The sequence below is a fragment of the Chiloscyllium punctatum genome, chromosome 15, assembly GCF_047496795.1.
Source record: "Chiloscyllium punctatum isolate Juve2018m chromosome 15, sChiPun1.3, whole genome shotgun sequence".
Lineage (NCBI taxonomy): Eukaryota > Metazoa > Chordata > Chondrichthyes > Orectolobiformes > Hemiscylliidae > Chiloscyllium > Chiloscyllium punctatum.
In genome coordinates this window covers 73,730,906-73,758,484 of record NC_092753.1, presented here as the reverse complement: position 1 = coordinate 73,758,484, position 27,579 = coordinate 73,730,906, and the positions used below count along the sequence as shown (strand labels likewise).

At 42.9% G+C, this 27,579-nt stretch overlaps 2 protein-coding genes across 4 annotated transcripts in view; one reads left to right on the top strand and one right to left on the bottom strand.

Moving 5' to 3' along the window:
* Positions 1-147: 147 nt before the first annotated feature.
* Positions 148-22,519, bottom strand: c15h3orf38 (chromosome 15 C3orf38 homolog). Its single transcript, XM_072585484.1, has 3 exons — positions 22,086-22,519; positions 15,494-15,681; positions 148-2,490 (listed from the first exon to the last, which is right to left on the bottom strand). The coding sequence occupies exons 1-3, from the start codon at positions 22,210-22,212 to the stop codon at positions 1,870-1,872; spliced, it is 936 nt and encodes a 311-aa protein (XP_072441585.1). The 5' UTR covers positions 22,213-22,519; the 3' UTR covers positions 148-1,869.
* Positions 22,520-22,562: 43 nt separating this feature from the next.
* LOC140486399 (uncharacterized) overlaps positions 22,563-27,579 on the top strand; it is a 77,061-nt gene continuing 72,044 nt past the window's right edge. The window contains exon 1 of one of the 3 annotated variants that reach the window (XM_072585480.1): positions 22,563-22,646. The gene's annotated coding sequence lies outside the window, so the exon portion shown is untranslated. The other 2 variants (XM_072585481.1, XM_072585482.1) reach the window with 2 other exon arrangements.

The following is a 27,579-nucleotide window of genomic DNA, read 5'->3' as shown; positions in this document are numbered from 1 at the left end:
AAGTAGTAGATGGCTTTAATTATAAACAACAGCTTAATTTTACTCTGGTTAAACGTCTTGGCCAAATTATATCACATAGCTCCAAATAAGCATGTTCAGAAATGCTCCACGGAATTAAATTTATTTTCAACAAAACAAACCCAGCAGTTACTGTGATCAAAGACTGTCTCAGCGACCAGTTTTATTTGTTGAAATATGATACAGTACCTACAATTCAAACACACAAAGATCATTTCTATTTGTAACACATTCACATTTCATTATGTCTACAATATCTTACATTAACATTTGTTAACTATAAATCCAATCTTCAATAATAATAATCGACAGAAAATATAAACCAACAATCAGAACTAAAATGGTGAAATGTGTATTTAGGAAGAACACAAATGTAGAGCTGGTGCCAAATAGATCGTTGAGTCCTACTGTTCATACTTCAAATGGAGTGCTAACAAAAAAAAATTAATTTTCAGCTGTCTTCAGAATTGGTGCACAATTAAAGTTGAATACTTTGAAGAGTGAGCTTTACAGATCTGTTCACAATGCTTGTGTCATACTCATAACACATACTAAAAATGTTAAAATTATATTGGTAAAATTGGACAGGACTATCACATTTCAACACGGCAGGCACTTTAGAGGTCAGCTATGATATAGTTAAATGGCAGAAAGGCTGAGGGTTGAACAGCCTACTCTGTTCCTATACTGAGGAGATTCCTGGCAGAAACAAGATGGCTTCTTAATGATACTCAGCATATTGGACAAGCTGCTTAACCATTTAACTAAGTCCCAACAGTTTCATTTTATCAATGGTCCCAGCAGATGATATTTTGGAAGAAAGTTCTCATCTATCAAGATTAAGTGCAGGTAGAATTAAGTGTCAGCAGAGTTGAAAATGGTATTAAGTAATGCCTGGTGAGGTACCTTGGGAGGTTAGCTAGGTATTACCTCTTTCTTTTCTTTGTATCTGTTTTTTTTGGGGGGAGTGTGCGAGACAGATGTGGTTGCTCTATGTAAACCAAGATTCTATAAATAGCAACGTAATGAGTGAGTAGCTAACTTGTTTTTGACTTCTTCAACCAATACCGACAATTTTAATTTGTGACAAAAACAAGCCACTGAGGACAGTGGAAATTTGAAATGCACACAAAATTATAATATGCATTCAACAGATCGGGTACTGTGGAGATGGCATCAGAATTAACATTTTAGGTTTTTAAACTTCCAACAGTTGTGAAACATTAACTCTGTTTCTCTCTACAGATGCTGACAGACCTGCTGAGAACCTCCAGCATTTCCTATCCTGAATTTTGGATCTCATCTGAGGATCAGCAACTCTAACTCTATAGTACTCCCACAGCACTACCATACAGCATCAACCTAGTTTACTTGCTCATCGGACTAGAAGGAGGTCAAAGCCAATATTCTTAGTCAGGGGCCAAGTGCCAGCAACAAGAAATCAAGCCGAAACTGAGAAAATAGCCTTATAGCCTTATCAAATACATAAATCAATTATGATCCAAGGGGAGAGCAAATATTCATCAGTAGCAAAGGTAGGGGCAGAAAAAGCAGGAGAATCTGGTGAAGCAACATTTATCTGTTGAAGACCAATTTTGCAACATTTCTTCGCTCAGGAATTTTGACAAAATCGCACATACTGGTAGTATGCTGCATGAGCAATAGTCTGTTTCCATAAGTTTTTATTTGGCACCAGAATTTACACACTAGCATGAATGGTAGTACTAGTTGCAGCACAATATAATTTATTGCCTTCTAGCACAAATGAAACGTTGCACTTCAGATTTTATGAAGCAGTAATGAGCAATTAGCAGACAACAATCTTCATAAAGGGCAACAGGCCACACAGTTTCAATCACAAATTCCTAAGCTGTGTTCTTCAAAAACTTGCAGTAGCTCATTGGATTCATATTTAATGACAGGTGGCTCTGAATCATCACTAGTCTGGACAGTTGGTGGCGTTGTTGTTGCACCACGACCAGTAATCTTTAGGTGAACAAACTTCATCTTCCAATTGTTCTCACTGTTCGGACAACGGATAAGACCAAAGATTTGCTCAAAAATTCCCAGGCAGACTGACTCTCTGTGAATGGTACCAGCCACTGCAATAATAACTAATCCATGAGGTGAATGGATGCACTTCAGTCCACTATTAGTCAGGTTAGGATTCAGGAATAGATGTTCCTCTTTCGTCAGTGCTAATAAACGAAGGCTGACCATAACTGCACCACTGTATACCTCCATCTGCTGTTCAGAAGTTCTGTAGGAAAACTTAAGTATAACATCTTCCCAAAAATGTTGGGGGCCCCAGTCTTTTGACTGTTCTTCCAGTAATGGATTCTGAGAGTTCAGAAGCTGATAAAACCACTTGCAGAATTCTAGTCCCATTGCTTGGTAATCGTTCCTGTAATTGGCTGTTAAATCATTCTGTGGGACATAACTTGCTGATGTGCTTCCTGAAGAATTATTTGTCTAATAGAGAGAGAGAAAAAAGTACATTTATCCACAGCAGAGAATACATTCTGTGTCTGAATAATAAACAGATTGAGCAGAGGATTTACTTTTTGCTCATTTCATTTGAAAGTAGCTATAAAACCATGCACAAATATTCTGTCACAAGATTAAATTGAGTAACTGCATTTGCGACGGCCTCTTTTTTGTATAGGATTCTCTAATTAGTCACTCCGCCATTCAATGAAATGATGGCTATGAGCTAAATGGCCTACTTCTCCTCTTATGGTCTTGAGTAAAGCAAAGAGCCAGAACAGCAAGAAGAGAGCAATAAACAGATAATAGTGTGGCTCTTTTCATTCATACCTAGGGTACACCTAACCATTTTTCTTGCTACTTATGTAAAATCCTTGTTCCCAGTAGTCCACCCAAGCACTATGTCACTATGCTATAAAGTACTGATCTTCAAATACCACATTGATTTAACAAATGGATGTTCATTAACTTAAATGATTTTAAAAAGAGACCAAAAAATGACGACTTCAGTTGGCCACACACATCATCTAATTAATGTAAATTGGGCAAGTTCCTGAAATTATTGTGGATCAGATAAAAGACAGCCTGAATGGAAATTGACACATTTCCCCAAGGTTAATGAAACCAGTCAGCTAGTTTCTTGGAAGGTGTGCAAAGGCCCTCATCTCCTATTTTGAATTATACCAATATAAGTATAATCACATGTTGGAGAAGAAACCTTGCCTGCAACGATCAAGTCTGAAAATAAAAGCAGACAGGGAATATACAACCAACTATTATCCATTTTGGTCACAAAAACAGGAAGGCAGATTATTATCTGAATGGTGACAGTTTAGGAAAAGTTGAGGTGCAACAAGACCTGGTTGTCAAGGTGGAACAGTTGCTTAAGGTTGGCATGCAGGTACAGGAAGCAGTGGGGAAAACTAATAGCATGCTCTCCTTCATAGTGAGAAGATTTGAATATTGGAGTAAGGTTGTCTTGCTGCAGTTATACAGGGCCTTGATGAGGCCACACCTTGGCATTATGTGCAGTTTTGGTCTGTTAGTCTGAGGACATTCTTGCTATTGAGAGAGTCCAGCAAAGGTTCACAAGACTGATTCCCAGGATGGCAGGACTGACATGTAAGGGAAGACTGGATCGACAGGGTTTGTACTTGCTGGAATTTAGAAGAATGAGAGGGGATCTCATAAACATAAAATCTTAATGGGCTTGGATGTTGGGAAAGTCCAGAACTAGGGGTCACAGTCTAAGAAAAGGGGTAAGTCATTTTGAACAGAGATGAGGAAGAATTATGAACTTGTGGAATTCTCTCCCACAGGAAGCTGTTGGGGGCAGTTCATTAGGATCAAGGGGTATGAAGAGAAAGTGGGAAGGGGACACTGAAATTGCGTGATGAGCCATGATCATATTGAATGATGTGCAGTCTTGAAGGGTTGAATGGCCTACTCCTGCACCTATTTTCTATGTTTCTAAAGTCAGCCCGAGCTCTGCTCATGTGCAAACTGTCTCGCTTGTGCAGGTGTCATCTTCCCGAGTGACACAGCCAATCCAAAGCTCTGTCTCATGTATCACATTCATCTGGTTTATCCTCCTACATCTGTATTCATTTGCACATGGCACTGTGAGTAATATGGAGAATATTACATTTGAAATCCTGCTTGATAATTGTCTACCTAGCTCTCTAAATTCTGATTGCAGAAAGACTTTATACGTTGGGATTATTTCCCTTACATTATCTTTAATCTATTTTGGATTACTGTACTTGGTATGCATTAAATATATTTGTATATTATTTTGGTTATGATTTTCCCTCAATCAAATCCCAAGTATAGCAAATTCTCTAAAATACTTCTTCAAATTTACAGCACTTTGAAGACAGCTCATTATAATAGTTAATCACCAACCAAGGTGTGACTTTTCCTTCACTCTCCTTTCAAACACAGCATGGGGCTGGTTCCAAGCAGCTGAATGATGTTTCTCTTTCATTGCCATCGAAGCAGTGTAAACCTCATGACGTGTTCATGATTTACAGCCTCCCAACAAACTCTCCAACCCATATTCAAGACCTTGACTTTCCCCATCTCATGTGTTCAGCATATTGACTATAAAGAAGACCTCCTCTGTTCACTTCCTCGTTTTGCTTTCTAGCCACACACACACACACACACCTTCCCATTGCCAACCCTACTTCCTTTACTGTTTATCCTAGAAAATAACTCTCCGGATTCATTTAGGGCTTAATTTTCAAAATCCCACTTTCTAATCTTTGGCCCTTCATTCACCATGACAGATTTGCAGTTACCTCTTAGCTCAAGCATGTCCTTGACTCCACCTGTTAAGTTCCTCATCCACTTTTAAAATCATTACTCTCACACAATCTGGGTGCTATACAGGCACGAACCCTACCCCAGTCCTATAAGTCCAAGAGATGCAGTCTTAAATGGATATAGTGGACAATTGCTTTTTGCCTTCAGTTAGATCGGCTTAGGCCTTAAAGTACCTCACTAGTTCTGCTTCCATCTGCCAAAATTGCTCACTTTCCTAGGATCATTATGAATGCAAAGGTAACACCCCAGATTCTCCCTCTACTGCAAACCTTCCTAAATGCTTTTCTCCTGTGTCCTCCATTCTCACATCCAACAATAAGCAGGAGCAGCTCATGGGTTTCTTTGTAGCAAAAATCAAACCTTCAAATCGTCTACTTCAGCCACTTCCCTCTCTTCCCCTTATCTATCAAGTCAATCTTCCAAAGATCCCCCTTGCTCGGTCCAACTGTCTACACTATCTACACTATCTCTCTAAGCTCATCTTGACCACAAGATTGATTGAGATTTTTGAGAAAGTAACTAAAAAGATTGTTGAGAGCAGAGTGATAAATGTCGTTTACATGGCCTTTAATAAAGCCTTTGATAGAGTTCTGCATGGTTGACTAAGTTACAAAGTTAGATCACATGGGATTCAGGGCGAGTTTGCCAACTGGATACAAAATTGGCTTGACAGCAGGAGACAGAGGGTGGTGGTGGAGGACTGTTTTTCAAACTGGAGGCCTGTTACGGACTAGGACAGACCACTCAAAACATTCTTAAGCAGGCAGCCTAGACCGTAATTTTGCAATTTGTTTCAGTAAGTGTACAGTGAAAATTACTTGGAGTAAATTAGCTAGATTGACTACCAATGTTTAAAACAGACAAAACTTCATTCACAAAATTACGGAATGAATCACAAAGACAGAGTATAGAATACCCACAGAACTCAGACTATCCCAAACTAGACTTAACTATGCTGTTCCGAACAGACACAACAGTCGCGATAAACAAACCCCTTAAACACAGAACAAAAAATAAAACAAAGGCTTACAGGTTGAAGTTAGAAGAGGGAAGGAGAGAGCGTTTAGCAGCCTGTTTCCACACAGCTCTACTGCCGAACTTTCTAAAGTTCTGAACCGAACTGCTTAGCTAGAGAGCTGGCCATACCCCTTGACTTAGGCAATTTACTTCTAAAAACATAAAAGCTTTGGCCTAAAGTCTCATCTGCTTACGTATAAACAAAAAGGCCTCCGATAACCTTTTATCTCCAAACCAAACCCCATCATTTCAGAGAGGTAAAAACAATAACTGCAGATGCTGGAAAGCAAATACTGGATTTATGGTGCTGGAAGAGCACAGCAGTTCGGGCAGCATCCAATGAGCAGCAAAATCGACGTTTCAGGCAAAAGCCCTTCCTGATGAAGGGCTTTTGTCCGAAACGTTGATTTCGCTGCTCATTGGATGCTGTCTGAACTGCTGTGCTCTTCCAGCACCACTAATCCAGTCATTTCAGAGCCCAGAGTGTTTTACGACCCCTCTGAAACAAATCAAGGACACAGTATCCTTGAGAAAAGGAACAGCTTTTAGAGAAAAAAGGACCAGCAGTGTTCCCACAGGGATCAGTAGTGGGTCAGCTTTTGCTTATCGTTTATATATAGAAGCTATGATCAGTAAGTTTGCAGACGACTCCAAAATTGGTGGTATTGTGGACAGTGTAGGAGGTTATCTAAGATTACCAAAAAGATCTTGATCAATTAGATCAATGGGCTGAGGAGTGGCAGATAGGAGTTTAACTTGGATAAATGTGATGTCGTGCATTTTGGTAAACAAACAAGGGCAGGACTTATCCAATTAATCGTAGGGCCCTAGTGTAATGCTGTAGAACAGAAAGACTGAGGGATTCAGGTACAGAATTCTTTGAAATTTGTGTCACAGATAGACAGGGTAGTTAAGGAGGCATTTAACACACTTGCCTTCATTGTTCAGACCTTGCAGTATAGGAGTTGGGATGTCATGTTGAGATTACTCAGGATGTTGGTGAGGCCTCTTCTGAAGTATTGTGTACCGTTCTGGTCATCCTACTTTAGGAAGGATATTATTAAATTGGAGAGGATTCAGAGAAAATTTACCAGTATATTGCCAGGAATGGAGTTATAAAAGTAGGCTGGGACTTTTTAAATCGCTGAAGTATATCAGGTTGAGGGGTGACCTTATCATGGCTTATAAAATCATGAGGGGCATGGATAAGGTGAATTAGCAAGAGTCTTTTCCTAAGGGTGTGGAAGTTCAAAACTAGAGAGCTATCTTTAAGGTGAGAGGAGAGAGGATATGAAGGGCAACTTTTTTGTTTTTTTTTAAACACAGAATGTGGATCATGTGTGAAATAAACGGCGAGAGGAAGTTGTGAACGCAGGTACAGTTACAATGTTTCAAAGATATTTGAAGAAGTACATGAATATGGAAGGTTTGGAGAGATATGGGCCAAATGCAAGCAAGTGGGACTAGTTTAGTTTGGGAATGTGGTCAGTGGGTCTAGTTGGACCGAAGGATCTGTTTCCATGCTGGATGACTCTATGACTACTCATTTCCTGTTTCTTTGACCCAATTCATATTAACCTACCAAACATCAAGATTCTCTTCCTGGCTTCTGCATTAGCTGAGATAGTTAATGATTCTCACCCCTCAGGCACTGTCTTGTCTCCTTTAAAACAGCTGGCATTTCCCACCCACACCCTCTCCAAAAAAACTGGGCTCCCAATCCAAGCAAACTTCCGACCTTTCCCCCACCCACTCAGTCCGTAAGTATAAATCTGCCTCTAAAGCCTGAAACCATATTTTGCTGAACAGTATCTGAACATCTCAAGTCAAGATTTTGCCTTAGCCATAGTTTCAAAATGGATATTACAAGTTATAAATGGCATCCTTTGGGACTCTGACAAAGATGTACTCTCTCTCTCTCCATCTTTCTATAACTTTTGACATGGTTGACCATACCATCACCCTCTCACATCTCTTCACAGCTGTCTTCCCAGATGGGACTGTATCAGCGAAAAATGGCTTCTTGTCACAGTGGTAATGGTAGTAATATCACTACCCCAGCAGTCACGAATCTGAGGCTAATGTTCAGAGATATAGGTTTAAATATCACCGATGCAGACAATGAAATTTGAAGTCAACTAAAATCAAGAATTAGAAGATAATTTAGTGGTGACTATCTAATCACTGCTGATTGGTATAAAAACCCATCTGTTTCTCCACTGCTCTTTAGGAAGATGCTTGTAACATTGGGGCATCGTACAGGAATTATGAGGAACTTCCATATGGGGAGACAGTGGTGTCGCAGCAATAGCACTGGACCAATGATAAGGACCCAAGCTTTCATTCTAAGGTCGAAGCTCAAATCCATAATAGCCAGTGGAATTTTGTTAATTTAGTTCAAATTAAAGTAAAAAAAATCTGGAATTGGAAGCTAGTCTCAGTGAGTGACGACGGATGTGTGCAAAAACTGATCTGGATCATTAGAAGGTATGTCCTTTAGGAGGAATAACATCAAAATACTGCAGAAGCTTGAAATCTCAAACAAAACCAAAATGCTGGAGAAACTCAGCAGGCCTACCAGCATCTGCACAGAGAGAAAAACAGGGTTAACATTTCAAGACTCTCCTTCGGAACAGAATCCCCTCTAGAAGGAAAATCAGCTGTACTTATCTGGTCCGGACTACATGTGACTCTAGATCCACACCAATGTGACTGACTCTTGACTGCTCTCTGAAATGGCCCCTAGTAAGCCACTTAGTTCAAGGACAGTTAGGAAATGGCAGTAAATGCTGTGATGTCCATATCCCAAGAATCAATATAAATGGAAAAGAAAAATTCTGATGCACCTCAAGGACATATGTTCAGAGTCCGCCTATTTGATATCTACATGCTACCCCTACATAACATAATCCAAAAACCTTTGGTTTACAAATACTGATAAAAACCAGCTTTACCTTACCAATGACTCTCCACTGTCTTTAGATTGCCAAAACTGCTTGTCTGTCATTCAGTAAAAATTAAGAAAACTGAAGCCATTTGTCCTCAATCCTGGTTGTGTTCCCCAGCTACACACCTGTGTCATCACCGATTTTTCTGGCTCTGTGCCCCTCCCAATGTCAGCAATGCATGAGCTCGTCTACTGCTGAAACTCTCATCTAACATTTTTTATTTTCAGTTGACCATTCCAACAAACTCTTTGCCAGTCAACTATGATTTGCAGTCTGGAAAATGCTGTTATCCAAAATGTTGTTGTTCAAGTTCTAATGCATCCCATCCACCTATTCCTTACTTGCACTGACCTACACTGGTTCTTGCGTTAAGCAAGATCTTAATTTTCAAACTCTCATCCTTATTTTTAAATCATTCCATTGTCACTCATCTCTCCCTATCTCTACAAACTCTTCCAACTCCAAAACCTTTAAGTTATTTGCATTCTTTCTTCTAAATCACTTATTATTCTTGACTGAAATCCAACCTCTTTGACCAAGGTGCAAGTCATCTGAGCTAGTCTGCTCAGTTCTAAATTCTGCTTCACAAAGCTCCACTGAAGTGCTTTGGGACATTTTACTTTGTTAAAAGGTGACAGCTGAATTCAAGGTATTGTTGTAGCTTCAAAAGATAAATTGACGAAAAGAATATGCAACCTCAGCAGTAATAATAAAGAATGCTGTGTTTTAACATACTAATAGGTTAGAAAATTCTCTTGCTTGAATTCAATCAAGGTTGGAAATACAATTAATTAACGAGAACGCTGGACGTCAGTGACCAACATTCTCTTCAATCTTTATTTCTATCTCCACTTGGCAATAACATCACAGAGCAAGGCATTATTAAAGCTGGTAATAACTGAGAGTACAAAGACACAATGGAATTGAAAAGGGCTGATGTAGGAAACAACCCATCGTGCACAACTTCTACTCTGGCCAACCTAATTCAAATAAATGACTAACTGTGGTTAAATTACTGTTTTGAGGAGAAAATATCTGCAAATTGGCATAAAAGTTATTCAGGCAAGATCTCTATGGGGTTAAGATATGCTATTTGCAACATTAATTCATAATTTCATCAACTAGTCATATAAACATAGGACCAGGAGTAGTCCATTCAGCTCATTGAGCCTGATCCACCATTTACTATGAATATGGTTGATTTTTTTTATTCACTCATGGGATGTGGGCACTGGCTGGCCAGTATTTGTTGTCCATTCCTGGTTGCCCTTTAAAGATAATTGCGGTTGTGTACCCACTTCAATGTCTTTCTCCCCCACACTGTCCTCATATCTATTTGTGTCACTGGTATTTAAAAATCTGCCAATTTCTACTTTAAACATCTTCAATGACTGAATTTTCACAGAGAATTCTAAAGGGACACAATGTTTTTCAGTAAATAATTTCTCCTCCTCCTCGTGGTGTCCCCCTCATCTTGATATTGTATTCCCTGGTTCTCAACTCTGAAACAAGGGGTATACTTTATCTGCATCTACCCTGTCTACCTCTACATATTTTGTAAGTTTCAATTAGATCACCATTTTTTAAAGGGAATACAAGCCAAGTTTCACCAAGTTCTCTTCATGGGATTTTAAAGGTGAGAGGAGAGAGATTTTAAAAAGGCATGAGAGGCAATTTGTCTTTTTTAACACAGAGGATGGTACGGGGGTGGAATGAACTTCCTGAAGAAGTGGTAGAAATGGGTATAATTACAACATTTAAAAGACATTTGGATAGATCAGGAGTAGGAAAGGTCTGGAGGGACATGGATCAGGAGTAAGCAGGTGGGACTAGTTTAGCTTGGGATTATGTTCGGCATTGAGGGTTGGACCGAAACGTCTGTTTCTGTGCTATAGGACTCTATGACAATTGCCACCACAAAGAACAAGCCTTGTGAATCTTTAATGCACTCCCCCTATGGTAATAGAATCTTTCATAAGGAACTGCTATCAGTATTCCACATGTGGTCTAATCACAGTTCTATATAACTCAAGCAAAACTGTGCTATTACTGTGTGCAAATCCTCTTGTAACAAAGGCTAACATTCCATTATCTTTCCTACTTGTTTGCTGCACTAGCACATTTGCTTTCAATGACTTATTATGTTTTACTTTGGTCACAACTAGAGTATGTGTGCAGTTCTGGTCACCACATTATAGGAAGGATGCGATTGCACTGGAGAGGGTACAAGAAGATTCACCAAGATGTTGTCCGAGATGCAGCAGATTAGCTAGAGGACAGTCTGAATAAGCTCGGGTTGTTTTCTGTACAGCAGAGAAGGCTAAGAGGGGGCTGAGGAGTATAAAATTGAGAGACAAAGAGGGTGGATATGAAGAAACTGTTCTCCTTCGTTGAAGGATCAAAACAAGGTGGCATAATTTTAAGGTGAAAAGCAGGAGGTTTAGAGCAGATTTGAGGAAAATATTTTAGACACACACATTCTGAAATGCACTGCCTGGGAGGGAAACTGAGGCAGAAAAACTCTCAAATCCTCAAAAAGCACTTGGATGAACACTTGCCATTGCCATCATAACATTCAAGACTATGGGCCAATTGCTGCAAGGTGGGACTAATGTAGTGTTTTTTGTTGATATAGATACAATGGACTGAAGGACCTCTTCTCCACTAAATGCTTTTATGATTATCGAGGATGATCAGGTCCCTTTGTACATCTACATTTTATATCTCATACTATCAACGAAACATGCTGTGTGTCTGTTCCTCTTAGCAAAGTGGATAACTCATTTTTCAACATTACATTCTATCCGCTACATCCTTGCCCACTCACCAAATCAATCCAAATTCTCTTGAAACCATCTTGCCCACAAACTTTCATACTTAGTTTTGCATCATTCACAAACTTTGAAACATTAAAGTTGGTCCCCACATTCAAATCACGAACATACATTGGGCCGAAATACTGAACCTTAGAGTACCCATCAGTCACAGCCAGCCAGCATATAAATGACTGAAGTAATTCTACTTTCTGTTTCCTGCCTGTTTACCAATCCCTAATCTATGCCAAATCCTTACTTTCAATTTAATTTGCTTTATATTTTGGTAAAGTACTTCCTGTAAAGGACTTGAGCAAACTTTCTGAAAATTCAAGTATGCTATGTCCACTGACTCCCCTTTATCAATTCTGTTAACAACATCCTGTAAAAGATCCAAAAGATCTGTCAAACAGCTTCACTTACACAAATCCATGCTGACTATGGCCAATCATTATTATCCAAGTGCCTACTTATTGCATCCTTTATAGTAGATTCTAGTATTTTCATTACTATAGATCCAAGATGGTCCCCAATACATTCATTATGTCCACAGCTATCTCCATCAAAGCTCTGGGATGTAGAATATCACGTACAAGGGACTTATCAACCATCAGTCCCATTAATTTCTTCAAACTAACCTCCCTACTATTTTCCCTCAGTTCTCCATTATTGCCAGTCCTTTGGGTCTCTAACTCAAGATGACAGACACAAAGCAATTATTTAGCTTCTCTGCCATTTCTCAAATATAAATTCTCCTATTCTGTCTGTACGTCTCTTAGCCAAATGTTTCCTTTTTACATACCTACACAAGCTTTTAGTCTTTTCTTGCTCACTCATATTTTATTCTCCCTTCAACATCAAATACAGAACTCTTTTTCCAAAAACTAAAGATACCTTTGCTAAACAAAGCAAAGGACACTGACTTGAAGTGGCTGCTATTTTCCAATCCATGGAGAGGCACAGGAATCCCAGAGACAATTACACCAAAGAGGGTTGAACAACTTCTTTCTGGTGGATCTTTTATTCACACAATGTCAGAACATTAAATATTCAATCACCTTGACAATGGCTAAAAGGAAACTGAGTCATGAACCAGTCATCTACATTATTTAGAGAATGCAACCTACATGGAAAGATGCCATAGGATCAGACAAATCTTCTCAAAACTCGCTAAAATGTTTAGTGTGAATATTTCAATTTCGAATTTAGGTAGAGAGCACCCAAGCTGCCAGAATAAGAGACTAACCGACTATCTCACTGGGAACTCTCAGGAAAGCCTTTGAGCCAAGCTTGTAGCACGATAACCCATGGTAAATCTTCTCTGCTGCAGGGTATCTTAAAAAACAATTTCAACTCAGCAACAGTAATTCCAGCGGAAGGGGATCCACAGCTATCACCACAAAGCAAATGTTTCAGGGAAAAAACATCCAGATGCAGTCAGTAAATTCATAATGACTGTACATTTTAATCTTCATTTTTGCCTTAGCCAAGTTTAAACTTGGGATAATCTGTAAAACTCTATTTTTCTGCATGCTTGAGGCTTGAATGGGTGCTTGGGCACCTTAATGTGAAGTTTACATTTTTGCCATTTTCTAAATATTTTTACCTGAGGGCATGAGCAATAAAATTGAATCCTCATTTGTAACCAGAAGTGGTTAGGCCTAAAGACCCCATTCTTGAGGAACAGTTGCAGTCACACACTGGAGCTGAGATAATTGTTACCCAGCAATCAAAAGCATGTTCTTCTTTTGTTCAGTGTGATTTCACAATCGGAAGGATGTTGTGTAACTTGAAAGGGTTCAGAAAAGATTTACAAGGATGATGCCAGGGTTGGAGGATTTGAGCTATAGGGAGGGGTTGAATAGGCTAGGGCTGTTTTCCCTGGAGTGTCGAAGGCGGAGGGGTGACCTTATTAGAAGTCTATAAAATCATGAGGGACATGGATAGGATAAGTAGACAAAGTCTCTTCCCTGGGGAGGTGGGGAGTCCAGGACTAGAGGGTATAAGGTTTAGGGTGAGGGGGAAAGATATAAGAGAGACCTAAGGGGCAACATTTTCACACAGAGGGTGGTACATGTATGGAATGAGCTGCCAGAGGAAGTGGTGGAAGCTAGTATGATTGCAACTTTAAAAGGCATCTGGATGGGTAAGTGAATAGGAAGATAGTCAAGATTAGTGTGATGCTGGAAAAGCACAGGTCAGGCAGCATCCTGATGAAGAGCTTTTGCCCGAAATGTCAATTTTCCCTGCTTCTTGGATGCTGCCTGACCTGCTGTGCTTTTCCAGCACCACTTTAATCTTGACTCTAATCTCCAGCACCCACTTCTGCCTCTATGAATAGGAAGGGCCAGGTGCTGGCAGGTGGGGCTAGATTGGATTGGAATATCTGGTCGGCATGGACAAAATGGACCGAAGGGTCTGTTTCCGTGCTGTACATCTCTATGACCAAGTAGAAAGTTCTCCCTCCAAGTTCCATTGAAATTTTGTGGCATTCCTTATGGCCACATTTGATCCTTGATCTTAAGAGCAATCATTCTCACCTCATCAAAAAGCAACACCAAAACTGAAAAAAAAACTGAAGGCTACTGAAAACGTGATGTAAACGGAATTAAAGATATGGATGATAATTTAAAATCTATCAATATGGCTCAAATTTCTAAAAGGGTCACTAGGTTACCCTCATCCAGGATGATACTGATAGTCCACTTGGACACGAAATATTTGCTTACTCTTTCACAGAAGAGCATTATTAGGAACCACTTTTACAGAGGCAGAAAAACACAGAACTGATTATATAAAGGTGACTGAAGATTAATATCATTATAATGAGGTTTAAGAGATTATATATAGGGATTATTTTTAAAGGTAAACTGAATTACTTTAAGTAAACTAAGTGGTCTGTACTCAAGTCTGCCTGACTGCAAGTCAAGGTGCTTTAGTTTTTAAAAAGAGATTAAAAAGGGACAGAGCTTATTTTACTAAGAAAAAAAGTGCAAAATGTTTACACCGGGAGACAATGTTAGTATCTTGTGTGCTAACAGTAGATACACTTAGTTTCCAAAGTCCAAGAAAAGTGTTGAGAATGTCAAGTTGTAAGCAGTCCATTTACTTTCAAGACAAAAAAAAGAGAATGGGCTTTAAGAGGGAATGGGTTTCTAAACAACCACAGAGAAGTGGGTTAGAATGCCAGGATGCAGGAAAGGCAGAGCAGCTACAAACAGCAAAATGCTATAGCCCATGATGAGAGCTTGCATCTGTACCACAAGGGGTCAAATTTGTTCTGGGTTAAAACAATGTGGGGAAAAATATCTTCAGGAAAACATGAACCATGAAAGACAGTTCTGAATTAAATTGCAGGCTGGAGATGGAAAAGATCAAAGACAAACATTCAACAGTTAAGAATCTGTTTTGCATTATTCTGGGAGAGTTGAATGTCTATTTAAAATATGGTATATGATTACTTGCATTAATGTTTCCCCAGTCATATTAAAATATCTGTTCTGCAGTTTAAAATACAAGTTGGCAACAAAAAGTCAATCTGGCTTTTAGTCCTTTTTTACAGTAACCAAAGTAAAATATCATGCTGTGTTATTCTTTTAGCAATGAACTGAATGTTTACATTTTAACAAAAAGAATTTCAACTATCTCTACAGGGATTAGAATAATTAACTCTTCCAAGAGAGATTATCCTGTATCCAATCTATTCAATTTTTTTTGAACAAATCTAAATCAGCTGGACACTAGTCCTCAAAAATAAAACACTTATATGAAGAGAGTAATCTGAATTACAAAATCACGATTTTCAAACTTAATTTTGTTTTGAATTTCATTGTAAAAATATTTGAAAATAAAATTGTTACAAGACAATGCCACTTCAAGTACCTGGGTTTCAGCGCTGCCTTCACTCCAATATTCTATAACTTTCTGAACAAGCTGGTATTTCTCTGCATTAGATGGCATAACAATATTATGTCTTGCTAAATATTGAAATATTATCTCACGGTGGATCTTCTTTCTTTTCAGCAGCTCTTCGGCACTCTGACTGTAACTCAGTATCGCATCTATGGCTTCTGCAGATGAAACAGCAGTAAGATGGTTATAAAAGTTAAAATGCTAATCCAAGGTGCACATAAATTATTTTGGCTAAGCCTTTTGAAAACTCTCAATATTGTATTTCATTCCCATTGCTGTGGTTATTTCTCCCTATTCTTGCAACCCCCCCATCGTTCCTTCACTTCTTAATAGAACAATAGCATGGTTGAAGGGGCCTTCATTGAAAGGAATAACAGACTTAGTCTCCTGAGAAACTTTTCTCCAGTACTTGTTGCATTAAATGTTGAAATATAATGTTGATAAATCACAGAAGTCCCTACAGAATAAAAGTTAGCTTTTGCTTTGATTGTTCAAAATTTATGAACATTCTGGCATACCATTTTTTCCATTTCCATGGTTTGAGAAAATACTCACACCCCAAAAGTTTGTACTAATACCGACTGATTGCCCTGATATCTTCAGGTCACTGCTTTTCCTCCTCCATTTTGCAAAGGCCAAATATAGACTAAGAAGAGAGTTAACATTTCCAGTCCATTATGACTCTTCTTCAGAACTGGCATGAACTGGTTCAGAACTCTGCACAGACTAGCTGGGTTTCTCTAGCATTCAGTTTGTTCCAGATTTCCAGTATTTTGCTTTCAATGGATTAAGAAAAAAAAACTGATCTTTCCAGCAATTATCCACATTAATTTGATCAAAATCTTAAAACCAATGTGCTTTATGTTTGTCATCAGCTATTTGGGGTGTTCGATAAGTAAGGAGTTACAGAATTTTCAGCCAGCAATGAAGGAACTGAGATATTGCTCCAAGTCAAAAGGAGTGTGGCCTGCAAGGGAACTTGTAGGGTCATGGTTTTCACATGTATTTACTGAAGCTCTAGTATCAGAGGCCACGAATTTGAAAGACATTGTCAAAGGGACCGTGTGGAATGGTTGCAGTACGTATTGTACATGTATTACACCATTACCATCAAACTGGGGGGAAATCAATCCTGGTTCAATGGTAAGCATAGGTGGGCTTGCCAAAGATGTCTAAAAGATTAGATACGAATATGGCAAAGATACAACACAGGACCTATCTGCATGCCAAACAGAACTAGCATGCAATATATAGAGCCAGGAGACCATCACCCCTCAAGTTCTAGTTCACATCTAACCAAACTGTCCCACTGCTACAAGACGGGAATCTACCAGATGTGAAAATTTGCAAAGGTAAATACTGCCCAAAAAAAGGGCAAACTGAACATGGCCAATTAGTGCTCGATTTGAGGCATTCCTTGGCTTTCATGTTTGTTTCAATATTAAAAATGTGTCTATGAAGGCTATTCGTCATGGTATTGTGGCTGGGAATTGCAGAAATGATCCACCAACTCGGACCAACCGTTTCACTGCACAAGTATGACTACAGTATCTTTGAAAATACACTGTAAACTATATATAGAAAAGTCATATTTGAGTGGTGGGCAATGAAGACTATTGGCTACAAAGTTGAGGCTAACTTTAAGGGGAACAAAGTTACTTGGCTAGTTTTCACAATGAATTTAGTTGAGATTTTCTGGTTTTTGGATGAGATCACGTGATTTTCAGTTGCAAACCCTTAACTCTTATTGAGGCTGTTTCATTTGGTCCCTAAAACAAACCCATTCGGTTCTGGTCGCTCCATCACAGGAAGGATGTGGAAGCATTGGAAAAGGTGCAGAGGAGATTTACCAGGATGTTGTCTGGTCTGAAAGGAAGGTCTTATGAGGAAAGGCTGAGGGACTTGGGTCTGTTCTCATTGAAGAGAAGAAGGCTAAGAAGGGATTTGATAAAGACGTACAAAATGATCAGAGGGTTAGACAGAGTGGATAGTAAGAGTCTTTTTCCTCGGATGACGACGTCGGCTTGTCCGAGGGGACATAGCTGCAAATTCACAGGTGTTTGATTTAAGACAGATGTCAGAGGCAGGTTCTTTACTCAGAGTGGTCAGGGCATGGAATACCCTGCCTGCCAATGTAGTTAACTCAGCTACATTAGGCGGATTTAAACAGCCCTTGAATAAGCATATGGACAATGATGGGATAGTGTGGGTTAGATTGGCTTCAGATTGGTTCCACAGGTTGGCGCAACATCAAGGGCCATATATGTTCTACGCTTTATTGTTCTATTTTCTATTTGTCTACACTATCTACACAGCAAGGCGATGAAAGTTGTCAATGCAGTCAAGTAGAATTCGCTTTGCAATACACTGCTCACTGCCCTTTAGTTCCTGTTCCACTAAAGCCACTTGGCTCCTGAGCCCATTACACCCTTGCTCCAAACATGGACAAAAGAGCTGAACTCCATAGGAGAGGTGAAAGTGACTGCCCTTGACATGAAGGAACCCTTGCAAAACTGGAGTCAATGGCAGTTAGGGAGAAAATTCTTCACTAGTTTGAGACATATCCAGAACAAAAGGAAGATGTTGTGGGTATTGGAAGTCAATCATCTCATTCCTGGAATATCGCAGCAGGTGTTCTACAGGAGAGTGTTCTGGCCCAAATATCTTCATTTGCTTCAATTACCTTCCTTCCAATCAGAAGGTCAGTGGTGGCAATTTCTGCTGATGGTTGCACAATTTTCAGTACCATTCAGATACTGAAGCAGTCAGTGTACATTTGCAGCAAAACTTGGGCTGATAGGTAGCAAGCAACATAATTGTTTAAGAATCAGGAAATGACCACCTCAAAACAAGAGAGAATTTAATAATTTCCCCTTGACATTTAATGACATTACCATCACAATCCCCATTGACCAGATCAGAGGCTGTGAATTCTAAGGCATCTACCGACCACTGACAGAGCAGCAGTGTGATGGTATACTCTCCACTTGGATGAGTGCAGCTCCAACAACATCAAAAAGCTTATCATCATTCAGGACAAGACAATCTGTTTGAAAGTCAACGCAGCTATCACCTTGAAAATTCACTTCTTCCACCACCATTGCACAGTGTAAACAACTTCTTCAGCTCTAGACTAATGAGTACCTCAACCGCCAATAAATGAAGCACTATTTAAATGAGCTATATATGGACATATATGGCAAATGATTGGATTACCCTTTTCACACATTGTGAAACAACCACGAACTGATCATTTCCATGATTTGCAGCTTGATGCAGTGCAGAGGCTTGAGTGCTGCATTGATCCCAAGAGCGATGCAGTCAGCAGTTCTCAATTCCTGGCAGGACCATCCATGACAGTAAGTTTGAAGGGGAGGAACCAGACAAGGCACAAGCCAAAACAAGTCCTCGATGGTGATCCCAGGCAGTGGATATTTGTGTCATACTAATGGCTTTGATGATGAACAAAGGCTGCAGCAGGAGGGAGATCACCAGTTGTCATGATTTCCTTGCCACTGGAACTGGAACGACTTTCTATCAATGAGTGTATGCCGACTGATGTGCAACAGTGTTCCATCGTTAAAAGATCCTGCACAAGTGTCTACCTAAAGGAATTCAAACTCCCAATCCCAACACACACACACGCATGTCCTGCGATGTTTGGCAACAGATAATGGGGACAGGATTGAGAGATCTGAAATGCAGATGATGAAATTTGAGTCAGTCATTTTGCTCTTGGACTGGGAACAGGAGTGAGTTTTAGCAGCCCTCTTCAGGATCAACTCTGCTCACCCCACATAGGGAAGGGGCCAGAAAAGGTGCCCTAAACAGTGTGTTCCATCACCCACTTGGCTAGAAAACCACATCTAGCAAGCTCATCAACCTACACTGCTCAGCAATTCCAAGTGAAATACCAGGAGCGACACCAACCATTCTACTGGTCTTCATTGATCTGACCAAGGCTTTTGACTCAGATAATCAGGAAGTGCTATTGAAGAACCTGTCAAGGGCCGGCTGTCTACTGCAATTCATCACAACAGCTGAACTTTCCACAGCAAGATTTTGGCAATGGTCCTCACCAACTCTAATAGAGAAGCAGCCTGAGGTTAAAGAAGTGGTCAAGCAGGGATGAGTCACTGCCACTATTCATCTTGTCAATAACAACCTTCCTCGTGGTGTGGACATTTTCCTGTCAATGCTGTAGTCACTTTTCAACCTCAACTCATTAAATCCAAGAGGTAAATGACATCTCACTTGCAGAATTTCATTATGCAGATGACAATGTCATCTCTGCTCTCTCATAAGAAAATCGTCAAGCTTTGCTTCACACCTTCAGGGAAGCATATTGAAGAATTAGTCTCAGCCTCAACAAGACTGACATCCTTTAATAACTCATCACTGGTTAGGTTTCAGTTCCTCTGATTTGAAGGAAACAATTGATCAAGAATACCTGTTGGTGTAAGGAAGTATGAAAAAAAAGAACTAGAGAAAGGAATGCCAGCAACCTCAAGGCTGAGGACCACTTCCATCACCTGGAAACACCTGCCAAATGCAGGATTAGCAATGTGGCTCCAGGATCAGGCCCTTCAGCCAATGAGGATACACAGAACCCATGACCAGTAACTCAGAATTTCCTAGACAGGCAAACTACTCTTTAACATGATTGCTAACAACAAAACATCTTCAATGATTGTAGTTTGTGATTCAAAGTTTATAACACTGACTTCCAAAATAATGGTCAACGTCACATTCACCCTGACTGCAAGTTTCAGCTATCTGGCAAATAAACTCTAAGGTTCAAACAAAGAGTAATTTTACACACTTAAAACATACTGGCAGGAGTGATGCTGTCTAGGCAAAAAAAGGTGTTCATTTTTACTGTTGACTACACTACAGATATTGACAGAAAGAGAAAGTGAAAGTTAGGGAGGCTAGAATTTAGTTTTGGGGGGAGGGGAATATCAGGAAGATGTCAGTTGGGCTGGTGGAGATAATTCAGGAGCAACCCAGAGTAGGTGTTGGGTCAGAAAAGGGGGCAGTCTTGGGGAGGATGTATCAGACTGTGAGGGTGATGGGGAGGGGGGTGTGTGTCAGACTGCGAAGGTGATGGGGGTGTCAGACTGTGAGGGTGATGGGGGTGGGGGTGTCAGACTGTGAGGGTGATGGGGGTGGGGGGTGTCAGACTGTGAGGGTGATGGGGGTGGGGGGGGTCAGACTGTGAGGGTGATGGGGGTGGGGGGGTCAGACTGTGAGGGTGATGGGGGTGGGGGGGTCAGACTGTGAGGTTGATGGGGGTGGGGGGGTCAGACTGTGAGGGTGATGGGGTCAGTGTAAGGGTGATGGGGGGAGTCAGATATGGGGGTGTGGGTCAGTCTCGAGGTAGGGTGTGTGTGTGGGTCAGTCTCAGGGTAGGGTGTGTGGGTGTGGGTCAGTCTCAGGGTGGGGTGTGTGTGTGTGTGGGCCAGTCTCAGGGTGGGGTGTGTGTGGGGGTCAGTCTCAGGGTGGGTGTGTGTGTGTGTGGGTCAGTCTCGGGGTAGGGTGTGTGTCTCAGTCTCAGTCTCGGGGTGGGGTGTGTGGGCCAGTCTCAGGGTGGGGGGGGTGTGTGTGGGGGGGCCAGTCTCAGGGTGGGGTGTGTGTGTGTGTGGGCCAGTCTCAGGGTGGGGTGTGTGTGTGGGGGGGCCAGTCTCAGGGTGGGGTGTGTGTGTGTGTGTGGGTCAGTCTCGGGGTGGGTGTCTGTGTGTGTGTGGGTCAGTCTCGGGGTGGGTGTGTGTGGGTCAGTCTTGGGGTGGGGAGTGTGTGTGTGTGTCTCGGGGTTGGGGGGGTGTGGGTCAGTCTCGGGGTGGGGGGGTGTGTGGGTCAGTCTGAGGGTGGGGGGTGAGTCTCAGGATGGGGGGGTCAGTCTCAGGGTGGGGGCAGTCAGTCTGAAGGTGGGGTGGTCTTGGGGGTGGGAGTGAGTCTCGGGGTGGGAGTGAGTCTCGGGGTGGGACAGTCTGAGTGTGGTGGGTCAGTCTAAGGGTCGGGGATGAGTCTCGGTGTGGGGGGGGGGTCAGTCTGAGTGTGGGTGTGGGGGGGGTCAGTCTGAGGGTGGGTGTGGGGGGGGGTCAGTCTGAGGGAGGGTGGGTGGGTGTGGGGGGGGGTCAGTCTGAGGGTGGGTGTGGGGGGGGGTCAGTCTGAGGGTGGGGGGGTCAGTCTGAGGGTCGGGATGAGTCTCGGGGTGGGGGGGGGTCAGTCTGAGGGTGGGTGGGTGTGGGGGGGGTCAGTCTGAGTGTGGGTGTGGGGGGGGTCAGTCTGAGGGTGGGTGTGGGGGGGGGTCAGTCTGAGGGTGGGTGTGGGGGGGGGTCAGTCTGAGGGGGGGGGTCAGTCTGAGGGTGGGTGGGTGGGTGGGTGGGGGAGGGTCAGTCTGAGGGTGGGGGGGTCAGTCTGAGGGTCGGGGATGAGTCTCGGGGTGGGGGGGGGGGTCAGTCTGAGGGTGGGTGTGGGGGGGGGGGGGGGGGTCAGTCTGAGGGTCGGGGATGAGTCTCGGGGTGGGGTGTATGGGGTCAGTCCGGCCGGCGGGGCCCACCTCGGACACCGTCGATCTTTAACATGCGGTTGGTGACGGTGTCGGCGACACTGAAGAGCTCACAGTGGCCCAGACTGTGCAGGATCTCGCGGAGGCCGCACCGCTCCCTCTCCGTCAGCACGGCCATGGTGATGGCCACCCACCTCCGCTCCGGGCACCGCCACAGCCCCGCAACAACGTTCCCCCAGCCCAGCCCCGCCTTAATGAGGACCCGGAGCCTGATCCCCGCACACAGCGGGCGCCATGACACTGACAGAGGCCGACTCTGTCTTTATCACATCCACCGCACGCTCCTATTATCGCTTTAGGATTTAAAACAAAACATAAACACAATCAGTTCAAATCAATAATTCCACCCTCTCGGGGTGGGGGTGCGGTGGCTGTATTTTGTCGATCTGTTCTGATGTTGGTCAGAATGTCCTCGGTATCACGGTCCGGCCGGAAACATTTAACGGGTGCACCGTCTCCCCCACCCCACCCCACCCCCCCCCATCCCCCGGCCGGTGTGTAGGGAGGGCACTAGGACCATGAGGAAACCGGAGTCACCGGGAGACGATCTCTGTGAGTACACCCTCCACCCGGGAGTATAACAGAATACCGAGTATAGATACCCCAGGGAGGGAGAGATAGAGCAGACCCCCACCCGGGAGACACCACCCCCACACAGAGAGAGAGACCACCCCCACCCCCCCCGACAGAGAGAATACCACCCCCAGAGTGTGTCCTTCTAGAGAGAGTTCACCTGCACACCGAGAAAGTAAGTGTGTACACGTTAAGAGTGAGTGAGTGTGCGCGCGTACTCTTGACGCGTGAGTGAGTGTGCACGCGCGCGTACCCTTGAGGAGTGAGTGAGTGAGTGTGTGCGTGCACACGCGTACCCTTGACAAGTGAGAATGTGTGTGCGCGCGCGTGTATCCTTGACGAGTGAGTGAGTGCACGCGCGCGAACCCTTGACGAGTGAGTGTGAGCGCGCGCCAACCCTTGACGAGTGAGTGTGAGCGCGCGCCAACCCTTGACGAGTGAGTGTGAGCGCGCGCCAACCCTTGACGAGTGAGTGTGCGCGCGTACTCTTGACGAGTGAGTGAGTGTGCGCGCGTACTCTTGACGAGTGAGTGAGTGTGCGCGCGTACTCTTGACGAGTGAGTGAGTGTGCGCGGGTACTCTTGACGAGTGAGTGAGTGTGCGCGCGTACTCTTGACGAGTGAGTGAGTGTGCGCGCGTACTCTTGACGAGTGAGTGAGTGTGCGCGGGTACCCTTGACGAGTGAGTTGAGTGTGCGCGCGTACCCTTGACGCGTGAATGAGTGAGTGTGCGTGCGCACGTACCCTTGATGAGTGAGTGAGTGCACGGGGGCGAACCGTTGACGAGTGAGTGAGTATGTGCATGTACACTTGATGAGTGAGTGAGTGTGAGCGCGCGCCAACCCTTGACGAGTGAGTGAGTGTGCGCGCGTACTCTTGACGAGTGAGTGTGCGCGCGTACTCTTGACGAGTGAGTGTGCGCGCGTACTCTTGACGAGTGAGTGTGCGCGCGTACTCTTGACGAGTGAGTGTGCGTGCGTACTCTTGACGAGTGAGTGAGTGTGCGCGCGTACTCTTGACGAGTGAGTGTGCGCGGGTACCCTTGACGAGTGAGTTGAGTGTGCGCGGGTACCCTTGACGAGTGAGTTGAGTGTGCGCGCGTACCCTTGACGAGTGAGTTGAGTGTGCGCGCGTACCCTTGACGAGTGAGTGAGTGTGCGCGCGCACGTGCGTACCTTTGACGAGTGAGTGAGTGTGTGCTTGTACCCTTGATGAGTGAGTGAGTGTGTGCGTGTACATGCATACCCTTGACGAGTGAGAATGTGTGCACGCACGCGAACCCTTGACGTGTGAATGAGTGTGTGCGTGTACACTTGACGAATGAGTGAGTGTGCGCGCACGTGTACACTTGACGAGTGAGTGTGCACGCACGCGTACCCTTGACAAGTGAGAATGTGTGTGCGCGCGTGTATCCTTGATGAGTGAGTGAGTGCACGTGCGCGAACCCTTGACGAGTGAGTGAGTGTGCGCGTGCGTGTACCTTTGACGAGTGAGTGTGCGTGCGCGTGCACGTACCCTTGATGAGTGAGTGAATGTGCGCGCGTGCGTACCCTTGACGAATGAGAATGTGTGCGTGCGTACCCTTGATGAGTGAGTGAGTGCACGTGGACGAACCCTTCTCGAGTGAGTAAGTATGTGCATGTACACTTGATGAGTGAGTGAGTGTGTGCGCGCGCCAACCCTTGACGAGTGAGTGTGAGCACGCGCTTACACTCGACGAGTGAGTGAGTGTGCGCGCGTACCCTTGACGAGTGAGTGAGTGTGTTCACGCGCGTACCCTTGACGAGTGAGCGAGTGCATGTGCGCGCGTACCCTTGACGAGTGAGTGAGTGTGCGTGCACGCACGTACCCTTGACGAGTGAGAATGTGTGCGCGCGCGTACCCTTGACGAGTCAATGCACACGCGCGAACCCTTGAGTGAGTGAGTGCATGCGCATGAAGAGCGAGCGAGTGTGTGTGCGCGTAAGTATACTTGAAGAGTAAACGTGCACTTATAATTTGGAGGAATCGGTGTTGGACTGGGCTGGAGAAATCAACTAGGAGAAAGTGAGGACTGCAGCTACTGGAGATCAGAGCTGAAAAATATGTTGCTGGAAAAGCGCAGCAGGTCAGGCAGCATCCAAGGAACAAGAGAATCGACGTTTCGGGCATAAGCCCTTCTTCAGGCAGGCTGAAAAAAGTTTAAAATCACACAATATCAGGTTTTGGTACAATAGGTTTATCTGGAATAAACCAAATAAACCTGTTGGACTATAACCTGGTGTTGTGTGATTTATTTTTAGTTGTGTGCACCTAGAGAGAGTGTGTTTTTACAGATAGATCACACCACACTCCATCCCCTCCTCCCCTCCCCCTCCCCCAACCCCATCCCACCCACAAAAAATAATTAATTAAGGAGATAGGCTTAGGCCCTTTTATTCTGAGACTGTATCCTCTAGGTCATGATCCTATAGCTAGGGAAACCTCCTTTGCAGCCCTTATGAATTTTCCATGTTTCTATGAAATCACCTCTCATTTTCCTAAATTCCATCCAGGTAATCTCCTCAGATGACAGTGTCAGCGTTCCAGGAATGAGTTTGATGAATCTTTGCTGCACTCTTTGTGTAATATATATACATCTTTAAGCAAGGAAAACAAAACTTTGGTGTTGTGCACAGTTGCAGCAAGACTTCTTTGTTTCTGTTCCCAAATCTTTTTGTGATGAAGGCTAACATATTGTTTACCTTTCAAGTTGCTTGCTGCACCTGCGTACTGGCTTTCAAAACATCAAAACTTTCCGACCTCTCACCATTTAAAAAAAATGCACCGCTTTGCTACTGTCAGAATGGAAACCTCACACCCATTTATATTATATTGCATCTGCCACTTTTTCCTCACTTTCACCGCTTGTCTTAATCCCCATGAAGCATCTTTGGATCCTCTTCATAACTCTTACTCCCACTAAGTCTCATATCACCTGCAAACTTGGAAATGCTGCAATTGTCTGTATTTGGATGAATTTCCAAATAACATATGTTAGAGACGCCGCTACAGTTTCACTTGCTTATTATAAAACCATTGCAGCAGACGTAGGCCATTCAGCCCACTGAGTTCACTGACATTCAATAACATCATTGGCTTATTATGATTATTATTATAGATCATGATAATAAAAGTACCAGTGCCCAGGACTAGAACTTTTGTAGGATGTTGGAGGGCCTGAGCTTTGGAGCTGGTGTAGCGTTTGGGACACTGCAGAGCACCTGCAAATCTGAGAGTATTGTGGGTACTATATAGAGAGGTAGTTACTCCACAGGCTAAAACTCCACAAATAGGGAGTGAATGGATAACTATGCAGAAATCCCATGTGGTCATTACCCTGCAGAACAGATTTATCATTTTCGATACTGTTGTGGGGGAAATGGCCTCTCAAAGGCAATGGCCAAGTTCCATTGCGCCTTTGTTAGCTCTGCTCCGCAGGAGAGGAGGAACAAATATGGGAAGGCAGTAGTATTGAAGGGTAAGTAGATAAATATTTTAGTCACCACAAAAGCAATTTGCTAAAATAAACTTAAGAACTGCAGATGCTGGAAATCTAAAGCAAAAACAGAAATTGCTGGAGAAACTCAGCAGGTCTCGCAGCATCTGTGGAAAGAAAGCAGAGTTGCTTCTTGGGTGTTAGGGTCAAAGATATTTCACAGGAGCTACAGGATATTCCGAAATAGAAGGGTGAATAGCCGGTGGTCGTGGTATACATCAGTACCAGCAATGTAGTAAACAAAAAGGAATGAGATCCTAAAAGCAGAGTGTAGGGAATTAGGAAGCAAGTTCAAATAAAGCATCTCAAAGGGAGTGATCTCAGTCAAGTGTAGAAAATAGCAGGATATTATCAAATAAATGTGTGGCTACAGAGATGATGTGAGGGGGAGGGTTTGAGATTCCTAGGACGTTGGGACTGGTTCTGGGGAGGTGCGACCAGTGCCAGCTGGATGGGTTGTACCTGGACGGGAACTTGTCCCCTATGGATGAATTTATTAGTGTGTTTGGGAAGGGTTTAAACTAAAATAGAAAGGGGATGGGAACCTATTCTAAGAGACAGAAGAGAGGGAAACAAGTGAAACAAAAAAAAAGACAGAATGGGAATAAACAGTGGTAGACAATTCAAGGGCAAGAATCAAAAAGGGCCACAGTGCAAAATAATGTGAACAAGACTGGGCATGTTAAAAAGGCAAGCCTTAAGGCCTTTTGTGCTTAATGTGTGAAACATTCACGATTAAGTGGATAAGTTATTCGTGTAAGTAGATCCAAGCAGGTCTGATATAGTTGGGATTCCAGAGATGTCGCTGTAGCATGATCAGGGAAGAAAATTGAACATCCAGTTGTATTCAGTTTTCAGGAAAGACAGACAAAAAGGGAAAGCATTACTGGTTAATGAGAAAATTAAGGCAAGAGTGTGGAAGAATATTAGCTTTGGTGAAGTTGAATGTGTAGAGCTTAGAAAAAAGATACCATGGGCAGATAATGATTCCAAGCATTGTATATAAACACTCAAATTGTAGTTGCAATGTTAAGGAAGGTATTCAACAGAAAATTAGAAATCCAAGCAATAATGGTACAGCTGTAATTATGAGTGATCTTAATTGGCATTTGGAGAAGGTAAATCAAATCATTGGTGTGTCATAAAGGAAGAATTCCTGGAATCTATTTGGGATGGATTTCTGGATCAATACAGTGAGTAACCAACTCGATATCAGGCATTCTTGATTATGTACTATGTAATGAGAATGGATTAATTATTAACTTAGCTGTGTGAGAACACTTGGGGAAGAGTGACCATGGTATGATGGAATTTTTCATTAAGATGGAGACTGGCATAATTGATTCTGAGACTAAGTCCTGAATCTAAATAAAGGAAACTACAATAGTATATGAAG